The 11,955-nt window shown below is 41.5% G+C and overlaps 1 protein-coding gene across 1 annotated transcript; it reads left to right on the top strand.

The window, feature by feature from the left end:
* The first annotated feature begins 259 nt into the window (after positions 1-259).
* On the top strand, positions 260-11,400 carry cct2 (chaperonin containing TCP1, subunit 2 (beta)). The gene is made up of 16 exons (XM_083758240.1): positions 260-322; positions 1,428-1,502; positions 1,647-1,712; positions 2,613-2,724; positions 2,841-2,917; positions 4,248-4,360; positions 4,692-4,894; positions 5,736-5,836; positions 5,927-6,054; positions 6,899-7,002; positions 7,522-7,641; positions 8,017-8,145; positions 8,243-8,346; positions 9,140-9,239; positions 10,171-10,312; positions 10,971-11,400. The coding sequence occupies exons 1-16, from the start codon at positions 320-322 to the stop codon at positions 10,999-11,001; spliced, it is 1,608 nt and encodes a 535-aa protein (XP_083614366.1). The 5' UTR covers positions 260-319; the 3' UTR covers positions 11,002-11,400.
* Positions 11,401-11,955: the final 555 nt, after the last annotated feature.

The following is an 11,955-nucleotide window of genomic DNA, read 5'->3' as shown; positions in this document are numbered from 1 at the left end:
ATGTCAGGCTAGTAGGCTACCAATAAGTTACCAACCAAACACATAAATAATAATACAAATAAATAATTATGTGATATAATAAGACACTACGACGTGCTCATGTACAGTTGTACACTTTAGATATGTTCGATATTGGACTCAATTGGAGTCTCTGATAGAGTCCGATTGGACATTTGGAATGAATAAATTATCTTTCTTTCTTTTTAGTGCGTCGTCACGTAATCTTACGTCATTACGTCATCCCTCTGATCATCATCAGTCCCTCTTTTCTCTGCGCGTGCACGGCTTCAGCCAAGACAGCCATCAACTGAAAGAAAAAATGGTGAGAAAACACTTATTACCTTATAATGTGACTATGTCATAATTCTACATGGATACCCTGAAGCCACTGTGGCAGAGTGGGATAAACACAAGCTCATTTTCCACCCTAACGTAAACAAACGAATCCTTCCATGATGTTTGTTACTAGGTTAGCCGGCGATGCTAGCCGGATGCTAGCAGGGTAGCCATGGTTCACATGACGCTTTACAGTCTCAGGGCTACTAGCAGGGATGCTAGTCGGGGCTGACAGTGCAGTTCAGCACATGGGCGTGTTAGCCGCTACGCTAGGGGAGGCTAACTTAAGTACTGTCACAAACGACGTTGTTCCCAATGTTTACATTCCATGCATTTTCACTGCAAAGGCTTACTTCAGTTAATATTAAACAGACACACGTTTAATATTGCGGTTTCATAGGTTTGTGGAACACATTAAGGTTGTACATGAGGAGATGCTTTGTTCTGCTAGCTCCACCCACAGTCCCATACAGTTCTACTTAGGACCACAACGTGTTTTAATAAGACCATAACGTGTTTAATGTCAAGGTGCAACCAGATGAGCAGATGCTCATCTCATCTGTGGAGAGTCTGGAGACACGGACAGTGTGTTAGACCACAATTGTCGAATAATGTTCCTCCTTGCTTGGTGTAGCACTAGCAAGTAGCAACATAAGAAGCTTCTAGATGATTCTGGGAAGAGGGAGGGAAGGTTCGAGTGCAATACGTTTTTTGATTGATTCAATACTTTATTAACAGTTTGCAGAAAAATGCTCAGGAAAGTACAGTTCAATACAAGGTCTGCTAAGAGGATTAAAAACCCAAGAAAGCCTATGGCTTATTTCCATTGGGGTCCTTCATATTCAATTCATAGGAAGAATTTTAAGGAAGTTTAATTAATTTGACTATTCCCCCATTGCTTCCTTCATAATCTTAGTTTATTTAGTGTTATGTTTGATCAGTTTGAAACTGATATTGAATATGGGTGCATGGATAGGTTGTTGATTATTACTTTTTTGTTTACCTTTTATGTATGTTAACTGTTCTTATATACTGTGTACACAAGACAACAAAACAACTTGAACCTTGATTTGTCGCTATGGTTACTGCAGGCGTCCTTATCCATGGCCCCGGTCAACATCTTCAAACATGGAGCAGATGAGGAGAAGGCTGAAACCGCCAGACTGGTAAGTGTGTGGGATGTGTTAAAGGGGTTCCATGTGATACTTGGGGGGGCTTGAGCCCAGGGGGGTCCATTTGGCTCATGTTTCCATTATATAACGTTCATACTCAAAGACGAAACTCAGTTTATGTATTTGTGCTCTTTCTAGTCTTCTTTCATCGGAGCCATTGCTATCGGAGACCTGGTGAAAAGCACTCTAGGACCAAAAGGAATGGTATGCCAATCAAACGCATTTCATCACGAAAACACAAACCGATGCTTTTTTCACTAGCAGTGACGATTTGAATGCAGCTACAGTAAATTGTGTCTGAGTTATGAGTGATAACACTCATCAATAAGCGAGTTGCGTGGTCCAGCGAGAGCTCAGCTGCTCCGCCTCAAGCGGCCCGGCAGGAGAGCTCACCGGTAGGCAGGAGAAGTCCATGTACTTTTGACTGTCGGGGTACTTTTACCCATTTAGACCCGGAAAAAAGTCTATCTATACGTTGTGTTATACCTTTCAATCCGGGAAAGCATTGTTGTTACATCATTGTCTGGCAGAAACCTTTTGTAAATCCCTACTTCATCACTGCAGATCGGTTATTTTCACTACTACTAAAACATTATATAAAAGGAACTGTTTTGTTTTGGGTTATACAAGGTTTCCACCTGACCATATAGCAACATGATTTTTTTTAAATAATAATTTGAATCAAAAATAGAAGTTTCCCCAAATACTTGGGTTAGGATGTAGAAGCTGTTTTTAGAATCAGCCTCAGGTCTGTCCCTGACAGTTAGAATTGTCACAATTCCCGTTTACAGGTCAGCTGGACAGGTCCTCACGACACAAACTTGACTGAATGAATAATAAACACACACAGGGCACAACATTATTGTTAATAAAAGAAAAGTTGTGAATCTGCCAAATGTTCACTCATGCAGACAACCACTGCTGTGTACAGTATTTTCCCCTAGGTTTACCACCTTGAGACTTTAACGAGGGTTAATAGAAGGACTGGAACACTGCTTTTACAATCAATTCTGTGAATTCACTTCATACACATGTAGGTTAATTCACCTAATATGTTGTGCTTGTTGACATGCAGCTCATGGCTTTCCTCTCCTCTCTTCTCAGGATAAGATCTTGATGGGAGGAGGTAAAGAAGGAAATGTGACTGTAACCAACGATGGAGCCACCATTCTGAAAGCCATCGGTGTGGATAACCCTGCTGCCAAGGTCCTTGTTGGTCAGTACGCCCAATTTCAGCTGGTGTTTAAATGGTTAACACATATGAAAAAGAGGTGGCATTTCTTCCAAAATGATTGATAATTTGATTTATAATTATGTGTGTGTGTGTGTCAGACATGTCCAAAGTTCAGGATGATGAGGTTGGCGATGGAACCACTTCGGTCACTGTGTTGGCTGCTGAACTGCTCAGGGTGAGAGCTGTCTTATTGTGTTATGCATACTAATTTCTGATAGGACTTTAATACACACCTTCCAGCCAAACACTGTTGATAACCATACCAGTTAGCTAGCAGCATACAATAACTGTATATATGTTATTGGTAAAAGTGAAAAGGTGCATTATATAGTGTTGTACAAGGTGCATTACATTGAGGAAACCATGCAAGACAACAACCTCCTCATTGGGTGCAGTTAGGGGTTCAGTGTCTTGCTCAAGGACTCTTTTCACATTAACCCAGGAGGAGTTGGTTATCAAACCGGGAACCTTTTCATTAACCAAACTACCGCGCCACCTACTGAGCCACTGCACCCCGTGTGCGTGTGTGTATATGTCAAAAGTCAAAAAAATTAGTGAATGTCCACAAACTGTTGGCTCTCAGTTGACTGCAAAAAACAGTATTGCTATGATGGTAACCCTGATATTCTTAAGAATATAGTGATGCTTCGATAATCTTATACCATTTTAAGTGGAATAAAAGTCAATCGTGTGTGTGTGTGTGTGTGTATGTATATATATATATATATTAGTATTTTGCATCTTTGTGACAGGCCTAAACATTCTCCCCTTCATCCCCACACAGGAACAGTTTTGATGTGGGTTTTGGCATATAATTAATAATGTATGTAAATATTCAAATTTTCCCCTTATGCACAAGATCAGTATTGGCCGATCATGAGAAATGGGTCCCCTGGTCGCAGGGAATGTATTTCCTGTAAGCGGAGACGATAGTATGAGGTATAAAATACAGCAGCCTTGTGTTCATACAACAGAAAGATTTGGTAAGACTGACGTTATGCTTCGTCCATTACTCTATGGCTCTGGTCTCAGCCACCGCAGTGTATTTTTTGAGCAGATATGTTGTCTCTGCCTACAGGAAATGCGTTCGCTGCGACCAGGGGGACCCATTTCTGAATTGGTCTATAGGTGATCGGGGTCAGTCCCAAAAAACCTGATCGGAGTATCCCTTGTTAAGATGAATCAATAACTAGCTCGCAAACAATCCATAATAGCAAACGTACCGTAAGACTAAATCCTAGTTTATACAGTGTGAGACAAGCCATGGCTTGTCTCACACTGTATGAATTAGGCTTAACAACCATCACTGTTTCCTCACCCAGTTGGAAAGGCGACTAGACTCTATTCATTTGGGCTATTGCTGGAATCATGTCATGTTTCCATTGCATTTGTAATTCCATGTTCATGACGGCATGGCAGTGCTTGTTTTCCAGACAATAGTCTGGCCCACAGGTGTCGGTCATGAGGCGGTTAAACTCATTCATACCCTGTGTGTGTGTGTGTAGGAAGCAGAGCTGTTGATCGCTAAGAAGATACATCCTCAGACGATCATTGCAGGATGGAGGAAAGCAACTCTGGCAGCAAGAAATGCTCTGAAAGAGGCTGCAGTAGACAATGGGTACACGCATATCTTATATATTTTATGGGATCTATATTTTTCATTTCAGTCACCCCAGGATGTTTAGCAGCCGAAGGGCCAAGTGAGTAATTCAAACAATGCTAGGTTTTTTGTACCGTTAATAGTTTTCAGACATGAGAATATAAACCTGAATCGAGGGAGCTGGGCATAATTGGAATGACCCACTGGCGTAAAGCGCGAAACATCCAGAGGCGAACGAATGGACCAATTCCTATATTTTGTATTCCCACACTGTTTGTGGTCCAAAATGATCCAAAAGTAGGGCCAAATAAAACGTTTTACACTGAGTAATTGTGTGTGTCTTTGTCAGTAATGATCCGGTCAAGTTCCAGGTGGATCTGCTGAACATTGCGCGGACCACCCTGTCCTCCAAGCTGTTGACTCATCACAAGGCCCATTTCTCTCAGCTGGCGGTGGATGCTGTGCTCAGACTGAAGGGTTCTGGGAACCTGGACGCTGTGCACGTCATCAAGAAGCTGGGAGGGAGTCTCCTTGACTCCTACCTGGATGAGGGTAAACGCACACACACACACACACTACTGTGACATGTTGTCTATTTAGGTTTTAAATTATAAAAATCTCACTTTTAGAGCATATCATAATGGAGATAATAAACAATAGATGTGCCAAAAAGGCGGAATGTATATGGGGGAAACACTGCACTAGTGACGATGGTCAACATTCACATTCAAATTCAAATGGTCACAGGACATATTGTACAAACCAAAGCTGAGAACATTTGTTACGATAAAAAGCTGTTATGCTAGTGAAAAGTACGTCTGTGCCCCATTATCCAAAAGACAAAGATCCCTATGTGCCCAACTTCGTTCTGGGATCTTGCCCTTGCACCTTGAGACTGGGAGGTATAGAGGAGTTACAGAAGAACGTATTTGCACCTATTGTGAAGTTATTTAACAGATGTAAAAATATAGATCTGATGTGGTTAAGTGATGCAGAGCGACCGAGATGGATTTTCGAACAGAAGATATTTGCATTAGCAGAATATATAGAGAGCTTGAGACATACGGACAAAGAACTTATATGTGATGTATTTTATTTTATGTTATTGCTTATTTCTGTTTTTGTTTAATCAAATACTTGGTATAACTTCTGTGTGGGAAGTGAACGTGATATTGTTTATTTATGTTGTTGGTGTCTTATAAACCTGTAAGCCTAGGGATGGGTCTTAATGACGAGACACGAAAATAAAAATGCATTCATTCATTCATTAAAAGCAGATGCCTAAAGATGTTGTGAAAGCACTGCAGACCACTGATTGGTCAGAGGCTGCTGGTACCAAAAGAACAACCCTCTAGCACAACATATAACGTGTGTATGTGTGTGCAATTTGCAGGCTTCCTGTTGGATAAGAAGATTGGGGTGAATCAGCCCAAAAGAATGGAGAATGTTAACATCTTGATTGCCAACACTGGCATGGACACAGACAAGATTAAGGTATACACAGTACATGGTCTCCCACACGCCTTCTTCGTAACATTACATCCCAACTACTATATAATTCACTAACAAACTGTGTGGGTGTAGATCTTTGGTTCCAGGGTGAGAGTTGACTCAACAGCGAAGGTTGCAGAAATTGAAATGGCTGAGAAAGAAAAGATGAAGGAGAAAGTTGACCGCATCCTGAAACACGGAATCAACTGCTTCATCAACAGGTACTCACACACACATGCAACTAGGCCATATTCTGATGCCTAAATTATAATTCACAACGTCTGCGTTCTTGTAGTTTTTAGCTACTAACATAATGTCGATTCCCTGCAGAATTTGTTTCACCCAGTAATAATGGCAACTACTGTCAAAAAGGTCTAATTTATAATCTTTAAAGACCTAAAGCCTCACTATGTAACTTTTGTTTAATTTATACGTTTAAGATTTGTTCAATCTGTACGGTTAATTCAATAAACTAATACTATTGGGGTGGTTGTATTTTGTCTCTTCTATCGAGACATTTAGATGGTGTCAAAGGTCATGTCTCACCTAGACATAGGATCTCACACAAACTTTGACCTGATGGTCAAGAATCAATTCATGCCTCAAGCAAGCAGGTCCCTAATATCAGCTCAATGGGGAAAAATGCCAGCACTTCAGCAGGTAACCAGATTCAAATCCAGGGTAGAAGAGGAAAGTTGCATAGTGATAGTGCTGCTTTATGCCTTTAACTAATGTAGGCAAGTACAATTGGCTCTGAAATATATCACAGTGGTTCTCAAACGTCAAGGACCCCCAGTGTAGTGTACATCAGGTCCACAAAACCTCATAACTCGGAGAGTGTACAAATGGAACCTTAGCAAATGGATCCATAATAGTCCATTTGGTTCCATTGTAAGCTCTCATAGGTCTAGACCTGCAAGGTTCCAGTCCATTTTGTTCCTATCAATAATTTAGCTGGGGACCCCATGAAAAGATCCCTGGGTGTCCCTGGACCGTGCCTCACTTTTAGAACCACTGATCTATAGTATTGTGTGGTAATGTTACACCTCTGTTTGTGTCTCTCAGACAGTTGATCTATAACTATCCAGAGCAGTTGTTTGCTCAGGCGGGAGTGATGGCCATCGAACATGCCGACTTCGCTGGTGTGGAGAGGCTGGCTCTGGTCACTGGTAAGATGGGGGTCTTCAACGTTTTTCAGCACAAGGACCCCCTAGCTGAGAGAAATGAAGCGGGGACCTCCACTACATATTTTATAAAACCGTGTTGCAGATTAAACTTTTCCATAGATTTCATAGACTCGTTTGACAGCACTGTCATGTCGGATTCAGCCACTTAAAACGTCAGAACTTGACCTTTCACTCTGTACTTGGTCTGCTCTTTTTTCCCCTATGCCAAACCTCTTTGCTGAAAATAGCCTATCCACACGCTTGTTGTGACCTTGTAGATCTGCTGTTTTAGGTTCAAGTTCTCCTGAGAATAGGGACACTAGGGTTCAAGTCGCTAATGCAAAAAAAGAAAATCCTATTGCGGTCCCCTGTAGTAACTCTGAGGGCAGCCTAGAGTTATCGGACAACATATTGAAGACCCCTGATGTATAGGATTGATTACATTGATGAAGACATGGTTCAACATTTTTCTAGTGCCATGTATCAAACTTGGTGTCCATGCTGTTTTGTGTATGTGTGCAGGAGGAGAGATCACCAGTACGTTTGACCATCCTGAACTGGTGAAGCTGGGATACTGTAAACTGATTGAGGAGGTGATGATTGGAGAAGACACACTCATCCACTTCTCTGGAGTTGCCATGGGTACTAAGAACACACCATTTCATAATTAGGGTTGGCCATTATACCGATATTATTATTATTATTATAACTACACCTATCGTCATATGAGACTAGATATCAGCTGGGATATTTTAACGTTATGACATAAGTGTTGTCTTTTCTTGGTTTTAATCACTTAATAATAATCAACTATTTAAAAAAAATGGTTGAAATTAAAATAGTTCCAATATGATGATATTGCGGTATCGTTCACGGTATTCGGTTAAAGATATTGATCGAAGATATCGTGATTGTATTTTGTCTATATTGCCCAGCCCTATTCATAATACATGAACATTTTTAAAATATCCACAGGACCACAGTGTTAACTGTGTGTGTGTGTGTGTGTGTGTGTAGGTGAGGCGTGCACTATCGTGCTGCGTGGAGCCACCCAGCAGATCCTGGATGAGGCAGAGAGGTCTTTACACGATGCACTGTGTGTCCTCGCTCAGACTGTGAAAGAAACTCGCACAGTGTATGGAGGAGGTATTCAACACACACAGACCCCCCCCAACACACACGCAAGCGCGCACGCATATATCAATAGATCTACAGTCACACCCCATTCACTTTCTCCCGCCAGGTTGCTCTGAGATGCTGATGGCTAAGGCAGTGGCTGATCTGGCCATGCGGACACCAGGAAAGGAGGCTGTTGCCATTGAGTCATTTGCCAAGGCTCTGATAACGGTAACATTTCAACTGTTGTTATTATTAGAACATTGCAGCAATTGTGAAAACTTAAAGGGGTCCAAGGCACTCTGTTCCAGTCAAGTGAAAAAAGCCTTTATTTGTATGGCATGGCAAAGATCATTAAAAATGGACCAACGCGTTTTGGCTACAAGCCTTGGTCAGGGTCCAATAGCAGCAATTGTATTATTTTTAACACATTTGACAATTATTCAGGCCCCTGAGCCACAAACCTGTTGACACTGATTACATTTTAAGTTAATTAGTCCTAAACAGATAGTGGATTACTTCTTTATGATAATCTTTATCAGCTTAAACTGATAAAGATTTACACTTCCCATCCCTAGCACTCATTATCACAATACTTAGTTACTTGGTTTTGGCTATGAAGTTGGTACTATCGTATTGATATCATGGATCTCCATATGGGCATAACGGACAGATTTTAGTATTTATTTATATTTCCGGACAACTGATAAAACGACTGAACTTCCAATAACACTCCCTCAGGTCAAAAGTAATGGTTTTGGACGAACAAGGTTTCTACCCAACAGAAGATATCATGCTTTGTATGATTTTTGAATGATTGAAAATGCAGTCCCAATAGCCACTTGTAACATCTGCAATGTGTTCGGAGAGGCGTGTATGTACTTGGAGTTTGTACTGTCATGTTTTATTTCGGAAAACAAAGTCGTCTTGGGACTCATTTATAACGGATTTATAAGTTTATTATGTAACCATCAATGTTACATGTATTCACAATAAAAATGTGTTTTTTGTGTGCGTTTTCTAGCTGCCTACCATCATCGCAGACAATGCCGGTTATGACAGCTCTGAACTGATCTCTCAGCTCAGAGCTGCTCACCAGGAGAACAAGAGCACATATGGACTCGGTGAGTACACACACCACTACTTTAAACTTGATGATTCCAAATCGTATGTTTTTGTTTATGGTTAATTGTAAATGACTAGACCGGTGCCTGGCTGTAGAGCAGAGTTGGTAAAGATGGGAGTTGGAGGTCCCCACCCGGCTATGCAATACCCGTGTCCCTTTTATGACCATATATGGAGATTTCTTTCTGTGTCCTTTATTCCTATATATGGAGTTCTGTGTCAGGCATGCCCAAATATTGCTATTGGCAGGGCCCCTGTCCAGAGCCTGGGCAGGGGCCTTTTGTGGGAGTTTGGGACATGGAACGTGGGTCCGACCGACTCAACACCGGGCACTGCACTCCCTGTGGGGGTGTGGAATGTGTGTGTCGAATTTGAACTCGGTGGGGCAAACGGTTCTCGAGTTACGTGCAGTACAGCCGTACATACGTACAGAGTACAGACGGATGTACAGAGACGTGGTGCATTTATAGATACAAAGATAGATAGATGACCAAAAATAAACCAATCATTCATTCAAAATTAAACACTAAACGTCTGTAGGCAATTACCTATTATGGAATGTGAATGCATTGGTACAGAATCGTCCACGTCTGCATTGCTATGCATCTTACAGGGGGCAACACTGGGGATGGAACAGAACCGTACTGTGGGCAGACTGGAACGGCAGCACTTAGTGTTTCATTGATTATCACTGATTATAGTGGCAGTGTACCGTTGCGGACAGAGCAGAGCCAATTCCCGCCCAATGTAGCTTGGCCCTCAGAATCCATTCATTTACACCTGTACTACACTCACTATCGAAACAGATCACGCACCCACACAACACAGTATGACTAGACATGTTAAGTATCGTGAAAGAATGTGACTTTTTAATTTCAAAACCCTAAACCGTGTGTGTGTGTGTGCGTGTGTGTGCGTGCGTGCGTGCAGACATGTATCAGGGGACCATAGGAGACATGTGTGAGTTGGGAATCACAGAGTCGTTCCAGGTGAAGAGGCAGGTGTTACTGAGTGCTGCTGAAGCTGCTGAGATGATCCTCAGAGTGGACAACATCATCAAAGCTGCGCCAAGGTATGGAGGGGGGAGGGAGGGAGACAGATAAAATTGGGTAACTGTCAATCGGCAGTGCTCAAACTTTTATTTATAGTTTTTTGTTGGGGACAGCCAAGCAGTACATCTGACAAGAACATCTTTGCACATAGTCGCCCATTTTCTTTCTTTTTTTTAAATCGTCACAAACCTCTACAAACAAACAGTGCTCAAACTTTTAATTTGGTTCTGTTTGTACATTCTCAGAGTTACAGACCTTTAAGGGTCCATTTGGAACCTCCCCAAAGAACCTTGAGGGTGCTTGGACCCCACTTTGAGATCCACTACTGTAGATAGACAAGTAAATGGGTTGTAGAGCCTTAATGTCGAAATCAGCCCAGAGGGAGTCTATCCCTGTTTCAATGTGCTAGACAGCTAGACCCATGGGAGGAGATGTATTGCTGAGGTGGAGTGCAACACCTACCACCAGCTCCTTATAGTTACCACAAGACTTTGTGGCCCAAGCTGTGCTATATGCTGAGCTGGCGGTACGCGTGATCAAACCCACAACCTTGTGGGCTGCGGGTGCTCTACCTACACTGTAAGAAAGACGGAAGCAGATGGATGGAAAGGTATAGCGAATAGATTTTACATTTATTTTGTGTGAATGATCTGTACGTGTGTTTTTTTTCCCCAACAGGAAGCGTGTTCCAGACCACCACCCCTGTTAGATGAAGATGGAGCATGAAGACTATGGTGGAGGATCAGTTTGTGTATTTATCTGTTGTTTTCAGTCTAGTTCACATGGAGGAAATATAATTCGGCACTCTGGTTTTCATGTTTAGGTCCCTGTGGAATGCACTGTACAGACTAGCCCCGCTAACGCTAGCTCACTTGCCTTGCCATGATTATGCTAAAGCTAAAGATATTACGCTGCAAGTTTTCTCTCCAGCTAGTTTTACATTTATGTTGAGCGCTTGTTAGACAGGTTGAAAGTTTCCACGTCTAGCAGACTTTAAATTACATGCTGATGTACAGCAGAAGGGCGTGCTAGTGTTGGCTGGGTTGTCTACAAAATGTGGAACAAAAGTCCTGTTTGTTTACTGAAAGAATAAAGGCAACAAGCCAGATGATTTGCGTTTGTGCTAATTCTTTTCAGATTTATGGTATGATGTACTAATTTGAATGAGGTAAATATGTATCAATGATTATAGATGATGGACAAAAGTACACTTGATTAAAGTAACCATACTGATTTGAAGGTTTTATATAAATGTATAGTAGCCTATACATGTTTCTTAACGAACATATTATCCATAATAAATAAATATAAAACATTTAAGAACCATTATGATGGGTGCCTATAGGAACAGAATGGTAAATTGCTTCAATCAAAAGGACTTGAATTGGCTCTTGCAGATCTATTCACCTTATTCCTGGATGAATTTTGCAACATATCTACCGTACCTCCATAACTTACTCCCTATAGACTGCAGGTGTAAAATGTAAAAATCGTTAAAGAAACAAGCAGCCAGGTCTATGATTGAAAACTAACAAGAGAAGCAACTAGGATAAGTTTTACTTAAGGCACCACTTTTCAACCTATCTGTCTGTGTCTCAAGGGGGCTGTCGGCAGTTCAGAAACCCATCTACCAGTGACATTGTTAGGCAGATTTTTTTTAAAC

This window comes from Protomyctophum parallelum (assembly GCF_964188405.1).
Source record: "Protomyctophum parallelum genome assembly, chromosome: 22".
In the NCBI taxonomy this organism is placed as follows: domain Eukaryota; kingdom Metazoa; phylum Chordata; class Actinopteri; order Myctophiformes; family Myctophidae; genus Protomyctophum; species Protomyctophum parallelum.
Note: the sequence above shows the minus strand (reverse complement) of the source record. Positions and strands in the feature narration are given on the sequence as shown.